Source organism: Zonotrichia leucophrys, chromosome 3 (assembly GCF_028769735.1).
Source record: "Zonotrichia leucophrys gambelii isolate GWCS_2022_RI chromosome 3, RI_Zleu_2.0, whole genome shotgun sequence".
NCBI lineage: Eukaryota > Metazoa > Chordata > Aves > Passeriformes > Passerellidae > Zonotrichia > Zonotrichia leucophrys.
This window is the reverse complement of record NC_088172.1, coordinates 36010604-36023427: the sequence shown is the minus strand read 5'-3', so window position 1 is coordinate 36023427 and position 12824 is coordinate 36010604. Positions and strand designations below refer to the sequence as shown.

The following is a 12824-nucleotide window of genomic DNA, read 5'->3' as shown; positions in this document are numbered from 1 at the left end:
CTTAAATGTTAATAAAATTTTATATTACCTGTCTGACCAGAAATGTTGAGGTTTTGTATGCACTGTTGCCCATATTTCCTGTTGTATTTATTTGGAGAACTGTCAGAAGGAAAAGAGTGTGGGTATCAGGCTCAGAAAACCTCACCACTGGGAGGTTAATTCTCCACTGTGAATTAATGAAGTTTTCATAGCAGTGTATGGTGCCTTTAGGAGGTTCCTGCATCCTCCTGCATCTTGTTACAGATTCTTGCATCAATTCCTTACCTTACCAAGGAATAATTTAAAATAATTATTCTGACTGGGATCATAAAGAAAAGCATAGCAGAAGCTTGCAGCAGAGGCAACAAGTGTATCCACTGGGCAGGAGATTTCTGCTTTCCCAAAAGCCTTCCTGCTTTCTTGGGAATTGCATGTTTAATGTATAGGAACCTCAAAACTGAACTCTGCAGAAGTGGGTACTCAAACTTCTCAAAGGTGAGAAAGTTATCCAAAGCTGAAAATTTACTTTGCAGTAAGTTTCTTGTTTTTCTGTGAAAAAACAGTAAATAAATCTAGTAGGAAAGCCTCTCATAGATCAAAAATGTTATATTTCTGTTTCTTTTCTAATTTTATTTTATTTTGCTTTGTTTTAAGGACGCTCTCGGACCTGAACAAGGATGGAAAAATGGACCAGCTGGAGTTCTCTATAGCTATGAAACTCATCAAGCTGAAATTGCAAGGACAGCACTTGCCCACAGTTCTCCCTCCTGTCATGAAACAAACTCCAGTGTTTTCACCACTAATGTCAGCTCGCTTTGGTACTTATGAATATATAATTACTTAGTGTTCAGAGGTAAAAAAACCACAGTTAATTGCAGCCAAATAAAAGCATTAATCTGACCATGAAAGTTTAGTGAATCAGTGTGAAACAAGAAAAAAAGGATATTCTGATTTAGGAAATTCACTAGGTCACTTTCTTGATATATTTGAAAATTTGATTCTTAAAAGACTTTTAATAGAAAAAAACATTTTTTCAGTTTTGACAAGAAGGCCACTCACATCTACTGTCTGCCTTGCAGGCTCTCATTTTGTACTGGTGGTCTTTTTTTTCTTCCTCCTACTCAGTCACGTATTTATACGTGGGGGTTTTAAAGTTAAATTTAGGCAAAGGTCAGAGTTTTGGTAGAACAGCTGTTCTACATATTTTTTCAAAGTGAATCAGACTGTTTTGGTTATATGATTAACTGAATAGAATTACTTTGACTTTTTTTTTTTTATATAGTGTTTGGGGATTCAGTGCATGCTTGCTATAGTGTTATTTTATAGCACAAAAATATCCACAATGACTTGGGCTGGATTACAAAATACATGTACACTTCTATGATGAAATTAAACATATGCATATATGAATTGCATACATGATTTAAAATGTCTGCCCATCACCAAATCTCGTGTGTTTGGGTACAAGGGCATGCATTTACAGGGAGCTGTGGATGGCAAACAGTTACCTCTCTAACTTTCCATCATCTCACCAGCACTGTTGTGTTCCACAAGGTGCAGCCAGTAATTCAAGTGCCCTAATTTGCCTCAGGCAGCTGCCTCTAGAAACCCTTTGCTAAGCATGGGTACTAATAAGGACTTTTCACCCCTGTGGATTCTTCCAAGGCTGATAGTTGGAAGAGACTTAGTTCAGAAACAGCAGCAGCTTTTCCCTGTGGAGGATTGCCACAGCTTTTGAGGTTGTAATTCTCTCTCAGGGGCCAGGCTTGTTGAAGAAATAGGTATAGCTGCAATTATACAAAACCAGATCTTACTCTGTTGTGAGAATAGTAGCTAAGCCTACCTTGAGAACGAATTTGCTTGTCAATGAATTTGCTTTTCTTTTTAAATTCCTGTTGTTCAGTGTATTTTCCCCTGTGAGCTGTCTTGCCTAAATTTAGCAAAAAAGTAAATATTGCACGTGAGCATCTATTTTCCCTCATTGTATTGCAGACACCAGTTGCTTTGTGTAGTTTTGACCCACATAAGGGACCCAGTTTCTTGCTGAAGCCTCTGCAGTGTTAAAGCCTGAATTGTTGGGTTTTCTCTAGGAATGGGTAGCATGCCAAATCTGTCCATGCCCACGTCTGTGTCTGCGATGGCACCGCTCGCTCCCATGGCTCTGACCTCCATGACTTCCATTCCTCCCCTGGTCATCTCTGCTCCCCTGGTGCCTTCTGTCAGTACCTCCTCGTTGCCAAATGGAACATCCAGCCTTCTGCAGCCTTTGTCTGTTCCTTTCTCCTCAAGTAAGTATAGCACAATCCAGTGCTTGCTCTCAGAATTGTGAATCTTATTTTCTCTGTGGCTAATTTCAGACAGGAATCCTAACATATGCATGAGAGTTAAAAAAAAAAAACCAACAAAAATCCCCAGAAAACCCTACAAATTATTTTTCTCCAAAGTTCACATTTGTTAATTCTGTTCTAACTAGTTAATCATAACAACAAGACACTGATTAGCTTTTCTTACTTCTGACAAAGTGAATGTTGATTATGCAGCATTATCTTTACCCAGTTGCTTTACAGTTCTGAGGTTAATTTTTTGTTTCTTCTTCTTTCAGCACTGCCTCATACTGGTTCTTTAGGCCCCATGGCAGGAGGATTTGGTGGTTCCAGTATGCAGAAGGCACAGTCACTAATTGATTTAGGATCTAGCAGGTATGAAAGTTAAGTTTAAAATTGTTTTATCTTACACTTAAGTAGTATATCTTCCAAAACTTACAGAGTGTTTCTGTTCTCAAAGTATATGTGTTAAAAATTAGTCAATCTAATGTGACCTGTCAAATATAAAAACAGATTTTGTTTTTATATGCACAGGAAGTAATTTTCAGTAAATTGACAAAATATCCAAAGTAGGTGAGGAGGTCAGATGAGCAGTGCCAAAAAGAAGGGAATGTACCTCATTAGAAAAGAGAAACAAGCCTTGCTAAGTGGTTATAAAAGCAATGTTGGTGCATTATGTGCTCATTCATTATAGAAAGCACCATGTCATCAGCAGGCATGTTAGAATAGGATATTTTATCAATATTTATCTGTGAATTTGCTTTATGAATAATAGAAGATTATGGATCTTTATAATCAGCTGCTCTGGTTCACTGATTTTAGGGCTTTGCCATGGAGGGACTTGCACATAGTGAGGGACTGGGCTTATGTATCTGGTTGGGCACCCAGGGGTGTCTCCCAGGATATCCTGAGGGCACCTCCACCCCAGCTCAGTTCCCTAAGTGACTCAGAGGCTCTTGCACCTCCCTGCTGCCTGTCCAGGGCATGTGGGGTGCATGATCTGGGCTCCTCACACACCTGATGTCAGCAGAGGTCCTGTAAGCTGACTGTAGGCATGGCATGTGCCTGGAACCATCTTTTTTTGGTTGGTTGTCTTTTTTGAATTGGAAAGTTTTCTGTTGCTGGTGCTGTACAAAGGAGCCCTTCTCCAGTGTTATTGCTGGCAGCATTGTCACCATCATGTTGTCTCATTCCATGCAGGGAATGTCAATCCAGCATTGTGCTGGAGAGGCTTTGTTTCTGTCAGCACTCTCAATTGCCTTGGATAGCACTTCAAAGTGTTTGGTTTTTTTTACTTGACAGAGCAGGGGGATCACCTTAAACAAGGCAGGCTGGATTCAGCTCTCCTGAGTTTGTCTGATTTTCAGAGATGGGACCCTGAAAATGCTGGGAGTTTAGATGGAAGTTTGATGGGTATATCTACACCCTCCATCAGCACTATTCTGCAGAAACTGACTGAGTTGGAAAAGCTCCACTCAGCATGTCATTGTCACAGAAAGAAGAGGTAGAGCTGGAATATGGTGATTAAAGCAGCTTTAGAAGCTGCTTTTGGTTATGAGTTCATCAGATCCATTTTTATTCTCATGTTTATTCATTAACATGCCTCTTAAAATTACTTTAACAATGACCCAACACTCTTGGGATAGTGGAGGTGTTTTCCTGGGTTTCCTCTACTATTATTCTGCAGTGGTAGAAGGATCAGTTATGTGCATTAGTGCCTGTGATACCCAAGGAAAATTATTTTCTAATCCTCATGTTGTTTCCTTACAAATATATCCCTACTTTGGCTGTAAAATTCCATATTTGTGATGAAATTATTTATAGCAAGTTAGCAGACATAAAATATTGTGCAAGTTGTTTCATGTTGCTGGAAGATTCTATGTATCTTCTGTTCCAATGCCTCTTTTTTAAACCAAATGATTTAGAGTTATTTCTTTATCTCTTTTTCTCTTTTGGTTTTCTTTTAATATTTGGTTGGTTGGTTTGGTTTGTTTTTTTGCTTTGTTTTGTTTTGAAATTATATTGCAGTTCAAATTCTTCCTCTAGTGCATCACTAGCTGGGAATTCACCAAAGATTACATCCTCAGACTGGGCAGTTCCTCAGGCCTCCAGATTAAAATACAGACAGAAATTTAACAGTCTTGATAAAAGCATGAGTGGATATTTATCAGGTGAGTATGACTTTTGGTATGGGCTGGAAAACCAGAGTGTTTCCTGCCTCTGAACATCGCAGGCTGAGGGATGGAATCCCAGCCTGGGATTTGGCTTGCATGTGAAATAAAAGGTGAAATGTGGATGTTCAGACCTGTGCAAGAGAGAGTGAATTTCAGCCACCCAAGGAATGGAAATAACCTTCAGTTCATTGACTTGGGCTTGGTGTTAGACCTGGAGGAGCCAAACACACTGGGGAAGCTGCAGCAGCTGTGGCAGGGAAGAGGAGGAGCCTGGAGTGGTGGGACCTGACTGGAGGAGCCTGAGAACCACAAGGCTGTGGAGTTCAGCTCAGTAAAGTCAGCAGGCATTTTTCAAACACCACTCCTTGGACTGAGGCTCTTTCTTGTGACACTGGGGGACATTCACCTTCATTTTTGTGCCATGTGCTCCTCTATCAGTCAATGCTCAGATACTTGGGCTTTGTCTTTTGAAAGAAAGCAGATTGGGAAAGACTGCAGAACTGCAGCCACTCTTGGAATTTTTCCAAAGTAATTTAAGAGAGTCCTTGTTGATTTCCAGTGACATCTGTGCTGGGCCACAGCATTATGGTGGCTTCAAAAGACTTCATACCAAGTTAATACAAGAGGAGAGTTTTACAGAAGTTGTTACAAAATGGGACTCCTCAGTGTAGCGCAGTGAGTAGAGAGTGCTCAGAGAGCAGTCAGGAGCTGCAAAGTCACTATGTATGTTTTGTGTCTGCATTAGATTTCCCATTTTGAATGAGCACTCTGCCTCAGTTCCCTTGCCTGCAAAAGAGCAGGACAATTATTTCTTTAAGGAAGGGGTCTCAATGTTTTAATCTTGTTCGGTCAGTTTTGGACTGAAGGTTTCCTCCACCTGCCTAGAAATGTATCAGATTCTTTGCTGCCAAGGAAAGCTCTCCAGGTGATAGCTCAAGGTTTAGACAAACAGTCAGCAGTGCTTTTGTGACAGCTGTGGGGATTGCCATAAATACCCATTTTTCATGTCAGCTTTTCTGTTAGGTGCTCTGGGTGGAAAAAGGTACAGGAGAATACTTACATCTTTATTGTGTTCAGGTTATAATGCCTGTTGTTAAGCTTGGAAGTAAAACCAACTGATGAAAATGGATTAGATTAATATTAAAAATAAACATGCCCCAGTTCATGACCCATTTTTTGCCTCATGTGAACCTTTGAATGAAGTGTTTTTTTTAATAAAAATCTTTTACACTTTCACTAAGGATTTCAAGCAAGGAATGCCCTTCTGCAATCAAATCTTTCACAGACTCAGCTGGCTACTATTTGGTGAGTTTAGTTACTGATGCAATGTCTTCATGGTGTTGAGAGAAGAAATATACTTTATTAAATAAATGATAGAGAGAGATAGCACAGATCTAAACTCATAAACAGAAACTGAGCTGCTAGTTAGACTAAGTTTGTTCACTAGTTACATTTCTAAAAGACACCTTGAGATAATTCAGTTTTTCATTCTTTGTGTGTGTTTGTTAAACTGTGTAATAGAAGAGGTGCTAACTTCAATTTCTGACCCAGGGATGCTCTCGCTGAGCTGAGGGCGTCTTCCTTTCAAAAATAGGATTCTGAAATCTAGGTTGTTAGTTTTGAAGTATGGAGGAAGATTAAAAATTAAGTAGCCCTTCAACTCTTTTTAGTTTTACTGCATTTTCCATAAAGATGTCTGCATATTACATGTTTTTTAAGACTTGCCTTTATTGTGCTGATGAAAGCGGTGAGAGTTGTCCGAAGGCTTGAATGATCTGCTCTGCTAGAGATGGCAGTTTGGGCTACACCTTCAGACATAACTCAGCTGTTATACATGAAATTTAGTGGCCCAGCAGAATTCACAACAGCTTTACATCTCCTCTTGAGTTCCCTTTCTTCTTCCTGTGTCCCAGGACAGTCATTTGTGTCTGGCAGCAGCAAAGCTCAGCTTGCTGGGTTTCATGCATTGAGGATAAATGTGGGCTATGGGGTTGCATTGCTCCTCTCTGGAGTCTGGGGGATAAACCAGGTGTGCAGTGGCTCTTTTCTTTCTGGGTGTGTATTGTGAAGGTATCAGTAGCCAAAGCAAGGAGATCTGTGTTCCCCTGTAGAGAGAAATAACAGCCCACGTTTCAGTTTTGCCCTAAGAAATTACCAATATTTCTACTGGGTGCGTTTTAGTGGTAATTACTGAAATAATGGTGCTGTTACGTGTGAGTAGTGCTGGTGTGTGAACATAACAAAATTTCATCATCTCCTGCTTTTGTTTTTCACTGGTGTGTGTGTGTGTAATGGGCGCTTTTTTTTGGTGTTCATTTTGTTGTTTCCTTTTTTTCAGAACCTTTTTTTAAACTGCTTTTTTAATGAACTGTGTTTTTACTAAGCATTTTGTTTTCGTGCAGTCTAAGGACACATTTCAGCAATTCTGTCTCTATTGACAGTTCTTTGAGAGAGGCTTCTGTTTTCTTGCATTTCACTGGTTTCACACAAACACACACACCCCACCAACCCCCCAGTTTGTGGGAAACAGTTTGTAGGCTCATAGGATCTCCTGCTCCTTAGAGGGGGTAGGTGATCCTTTTCCTGCCCACTGCAAGTTACTCTGCACCAGCTCGTGTCTTCCCTGCACTGTCAAGGAGACACAAGGGGAAAAAAGAATTCTATTCAAGGCTTCCTCTTATAGAGTTTGATGTAATTTTATGTAATGTTTTCTTTGGCTTCAAAAAAATAATTGAAAAAGTGGTTTCTAGCATTTTGAGCTGGTTAAGAACAGTCCTGGATTCACTTTCCAGCTCTTCTATTTGTGATGCAATAAAACAAGAGATACTTCTTACTTTCAGTGTTTATGGAAATGTTGGAGGATTGGGTTTGTTCAGGCTGGAGAAGAGAACGTTTCAGTGAAGCTGAAAAGAAAGTTTCACCTGAAAATAGCCAAAGAAAGATGGAGAGAGTTTATTTTCAAGGGCCTGTAGAGACAGGACAAGGGGGAATGGCTTCAAACTGTAAAAGAGCAGGTTTAGATTGGATATTAGGAAGAAATTCTGTACTGTAAGGATGGTGAGGCACTGGAACAGGCTGCCCAGAGGAGCTGTGGGTTCCCCATCTCTGGAAGTGTTCATAGCCAAGTTGGATGGAGCTTGGAGCAACCTGGGCTGATGGAAGTTGTCCCTGTCCATGGCAGGGGGTTGGAACTGGATGATCTTTAAGGTCCCTTCCAACCCCAACCACTCAATGATTCCATGGTCTGAATAACAGTACATGATTAAACCAAATAATATCTCCCTTCATCAATTATTTATGTTATTAATTGTAAGAATTTTTACCCAAAACATTCCACAGGAATTGTCAGTTTTAAAAATTGTTTTTGCACAGTGCCTTGTTTCAGCTGTAATTTGTGAGTGGTTGTGGTGTTCGGTTCTAATTGGTGCTGCTGCTGCGCCCCTGCAGGTCCCTGGCTGATATAGATGGAGATGGGCAGCTGAAGGCTGATGAGTTTGTGCTGGCCATGCACCTCACAGACATGGCCAAGGCTGGGCAGCCACTGCCCCTGACTCTGCCCCTTGAGCTGGTGCCACCTTCTTTCAGGTAATCACTGGGGGCAGTGAAATGTCATGTATTTAACACAACTGTGCTGTTTCTCTAACAATGGTGGGGTGGGGTTGTGTTCCCCTCCAGGAGTGGAAAATATACTGAAAATATAAATGGAACTCTGCCATCTTACCAACCTGTGCAAGAGGAGGAGCCACAGAAAAAACAGCCAGGTAAAAAACAGAGTTCATGTTCTTAATGTATGGGGCTGGTTTTGAAGGGCACTGAAACCTTTAGGAAGTGGAAGGAAGAATCCAATCCATGGAGAGCTTCATTTCAGGAGCTGGATCCCTTTTAGCTGGGATGGTAGGAAGGTTATTAAGTGGATGTAGCCAGCCTGTTTTATCCAATAGAATTGAGAAGGCAGTGACAAGGGGCTATTTTTAGCTGTAGGAGAGGAAAAGTGTGCTGATTAATAATGTATTCTGGAACATAAACCCTTCATGGCCAGACATTGCTGTGCTACTGCAAATTGTTTTTTCATTTGAAAGTTCCTGGCATTACTGGCCATTCTGAAAGCAGGGGGGTCCAGTGTAGTTCAGTTCTCTGCAAACTGGAAGCAGTTTGGACACAACATAAATTCTGTTACTGACAATGTTACAGGGACACTGCCAGACAGAACTTGCCTCTCATTTTGGAAGGGCGGTTGCTGGGGCCTAAACCATTCCTTTGTGTCTCTTTTTATCCTTGTGTGCAGTAATTGAGCTTGATCCTGTTTTAGTTACTCATAGTTTTAGCTCCAGGAACTCCAACAGGGAGCACCCTTAAAAACTAAGCTCTTTATCCATGTGTTAATGTTTCCTGCACATTGGAAAACCATTCCAACAGCAGAGAGTTTTCTCCCAGCTTATAAAATCTTTTCTTTTATGTTTTCCTCTAGCATTCTTTCATCTTTCATTCTTTAGAGTGAAAGGCTTTCCTGTTACATTCAAGTCATTTTCATGGTCATTTTTAAACTGGAACTTTTTCGTCTTTTATTTTTTTTCCCCAGTTGGAATATACTTAGGAAAATTTAGAGATATTTTTGAAGAGAAAAATAAAAATAATACTTTAACAAATGGAAGATGGTTACATCATCCATGACTGAACAACCTGAGCTTGCCAAGAAGTTTCTATCTTTAGTGGCATAACTGAGGTCCTTGTTTGAGAGCAGTGTTTTGCACAGGGCAGAAATAACAACCTTTCCTTCTTTTAGTGACATTTGAGGACAAAAGGAAAGCCAACTATGAGAGGGGAAATATGGAGCTGGAGAAACGCCGACAGGTCCTGCTGGAGCAGCAGCAGAGAGAGGCTGAAAGGAAGGCTCAGAAGGAACGGGAAGAGCAGGAGCGAAGAGAGAGGGAACGCCAGGAGCAGGAGCGGAAGAGGCAGCTGGAAATGGAGAGGCAGCTGGAGAGACAACGAGAGCTGGAGAGACAAAGGGAAGAAGAGAGGAGGAAAGAAATAGAAAGGCGGGAGGTTGTTTTCTTCACATTGTTCTTTAATGCTCCAAGGAGTGTGTGTGTGCATACAGCATCCAGGGTTTGAGTGCTGCCTTTGGCTCTGTCTCCTGGCCTGGCTGATGCCAGGTTGTCTTGGAGAGAGAACACCATTTGTTATAAATATCGGTATAGGTTAAAGATTTTCAGATACTTCATAGGAGAGATGAGATTTTCTTGGGCATATTTCTTGCATTTTTGCAAAAATTTGTATTCCAAACAAGACTCTACTGAATTCATAATTGATAACATTTTGACAGCCGAGCTTGAGACAAATTTGCTTCTACTTGGTGTCTCAGTGCATGCATCACACTTCCATATTTTATGTAGTTCTGTGAAATACTGCTTGTAACCTCCTTTAAGTATCTGTCAATGTGCTGTTTTATGGGCAGTATTCCAAGCTGCAAAGGCTTTCTGAATTATGAAGCTTTTTTTCATCCAGAGTCAGGAGTGTGGCACAAAGAATCTTGTAGGATCACTTCCTGCATTCTTTGATGCTGAAGTGTATAAGAGCACTTTAGAGAAGACATTATGTGTTGCTGTTGTGCTGTTTCGAACTAGAGCACATTATATTAAATCATGCTCTGTGAGTTCTGCATCTCCACTGTAATTTAAGGTAATGCAACTTTTCCTCAGGCAGCAAAGCAGGAGCTCGAGCGCCAGCGACGACTGGAATGGGAGAGGATCCGTCGGCAAGAGCTTCTCAATCAGCGCAACAGGGAGCAAGAAGAAATTGTCAAGTTGACCTCAAAAAAGAAGAGCCTTAATCTTGAATTAGAAGCCCTGGTAAGACAGGAATTTCACCACATACGCTGAAATACAGTATTTTAAAGTATACAAATATTATACCTGCCTTAATGGCCCACTAGGACTTCCATTCTGTTTTGGATAATGAATCCAAAACAGGTATTTTGGGTTGCTTTAGAGAACTGGTGGTGAGCTAACCTGCTCACAGGCCTAGCAAAGGGATTTTTGCCATTTGTGGTGTAATCTGTTGCTGCTTTCTTTCCAGACTGACAAACATCAGCAGATCTCAGGCAGGTTGCAGGATATTCGTAGCAAAAAGCAAATGCGAAAAACTGAGCTGGAGGCTTTGGATAGGAAATATGACCAAGGGATCATGGAAGTCAAGCAACTACAGCAACAGCTGGAGGTGTGTAACTTTGTTAAACTCATGGTTTTCTTTTTCCATATTCTGTGTTTCCCTAATGCTGTTGAAAATGCATCTCCGTAGGGAGGAATATGTAGTCAGTTGGATTGCAGTGGAGGGAGGAAATAGGCAAGACTGTCAGCATTGCAGAGGCTTTTAGTTTTGTCTGTGGTGTTAAACAAATGATTATACGTATTAAAATGAGCTGAGGGTTCAGTAACAGTTGTGAAAACCTCAGCTATTCTTTTGTGGACTGATAATAGAGACTTCTCTTTAATTTTGAATTCTTCTATGGCTCCAGACTCAGATTTTTTTGAGGAATGTTGTCCTGTGTTCAGACCAAGTTAGTGTTTAGGATGAATTACCTTGCTGCTCTTTTATCTTTTTTTTTTCTCTATTTGAGTAACAAGACATTAATTATTTCTAATCACTTGACTACCCTAAATTATCCTCTGCCATATTTTTATGTGATGTTTCTGCTCATCAGGGAAACTTCTTTTCATATTGTTACTGTTTTATGTTAGGCTTGGAGCAGTCACCTTAAATGTTCTTGTGATAATATTTGCACTTCTAGAATGTTTGTTAAATGTTTGTTTTCCATCTGTGTTAATGGTTTGGGGTCAAAATCTTTCAATTGTAATATTATTTCTATTAAGAGTATAGAAATAATTTTTTTCTTTATCCAGTAATAATAACTTGCATCCCCGTTTCATTAACATGAGTTGAAGCTATGTGTGAAAAGTCTCTCAGTTTTACTTAATGATTCATAAACAATATTAAAATTTTGTTATGTTCTCTTTAACATCTACAGGATTATCAGAATAAACTAATCTATTTGGTTCCTGAAAAGCAGTTGTTAAATGAAAGGATAAAAAATGCTCAACTTGAAAACACTCAGAGTAAGTGCTTGCCCATGAGTTCTGTTCTTGATTGCCTTGCTGAGTTCTCATCCTTTGTAATCAAGGCTGAAGGGTACAGAGGTGTTAATAGCAGCTTCACTTCTACATCTTCCCAGTGTAGTGCCATTGTCTCATCTGCATTCCATTATCTCCTTCATGTTCCACATAAGGGACAAACAAACACATTTTGGCAAGAAAGCACAGGTTTTGCTTAAAACTTTATTTACACAGGCTGTGTAGCTCACAAATACTATCACAATTTGTCCTTTTTTTGGTAGTCTAAACTCAGAGGAGTTAATTTATGTAAAGTTTGGTCTTTGTTTCAAATTACACTGGAAGTTCCTGTCTAGAGAAACTTGGTATGAAATGTTCTGATAGAAAAAAAACCAACAACTTGCAAGTTATGCTGTATGTATTGTATGCAATGCCTGTGTGTATTAGTTGTGTCTCAGTGCCTTGTGCTGTATATGAATAGAAAGGTAAATCAAGGAATTTTTGTGAGGAAGGAGGTTTGGATTGTGTATACAATAGGAAAATAACAAACAATTATTAGAAACTCGGGACAAAATTGTAAAAAAACCCCAGAAACATATGTAAAATTGCATGTCATTCCTTATGCAGGTACAGGAGTTGATTCAGTGCACAAGAAGTCCCAAGAAAAGGAAGAATTATGCCAAAGACTTAAGGAACAACTAGATGCCCTTGAGAAGGAAACAGCTTCTAAACTTGCTGAAATGGATGAGTTTAACAGTCAGCTTAAGGTACTTGCATTATCCAAATACCTTACACTTGTGAGCACTGTATTTTATTTCTTCATCCACTCATAAAGATTGGTGCCACTTTCACCAGGCTTCCAGCAACTTCAGTGTCAAATAAGAATTACCAAAATCTTGGAGTAAATAACACAATACAAATGCAAATGTATTGCTAATGTACTAAAATATGAGTCTGTTGCTAACTATTGCTTTGCATGACTCAGCTATTGCTCCCTCTCACCTTTTGCCTTCTAGAACTCATTTTGATTTAGAATTAAAGTTTCTCAGGCCCTTGCACATTCTGTTCTTGCAGTATGAGGTCATATTTGCTGCTATTTTTGAATTGTGTACTGAACACTTGACTTTTGTTGATAGACCTGTGTGGTTTCACAGCACACTCTGCAAGGGCTGGTGGCAGATTTGGGTATGAGCCTGAAAGTAACCGTAGGCCACTTATTTGTTAATATTTGTTAATTT

General features: G+C 39.9%; 1 protein-coding gene across 6 annotated transcripts in view; it reads left to right on the top strand.

The window, feature by feature from the left end:
• Nucleotides 1–12824, top strand: part of ITSN2 (intersectin 2) — a 90498-nt gene that overhangs the window by 42600 nt on the left and 35074 nt on the right. For 5 of the 6 annotated variants that reach the window (XM_064707808.1, XM_064707811.1, XM_064707807.1 and 2 more), the window contains 12 exons: nt 634–797; nt 2070–2267; nt 2582–2678; nt 4332–4474; nt 5719–5782; nt 7925–8062; nt 8153–8238; nt 9261–9523; nt 10180–10329; nt 10556–10696; nt 11505–11592; nt 12214–12353. In XM_064707808.1, coding sequence (XP_064563878.1) covers nt 634–797; nt 2070–2267; nt 2582–2678; nt 4332–4474; nt 5719–5782; nt 7925–8062; nt 8153–8238; nt 9261–9523; nt 10180–10329; nt 10556–10696; nt 11505–11592; nt 12214–12353 — 1672 coding nt within the window. The remainder of the gene's footprint in view (nt 1–633; nt 798–2069; nt 2268–2581; nt 2679–4331; nt 4475–5718; nt 5783–7924; nt 8063–8152; nt 8239–9260; nt 9524–10179; nt 10330–10555; nt 10697–11504; nt 11593–12213; nt 12354–12824) is intronic. The other variant, XM_064707810.1, reaches the window with a different exon arrangement.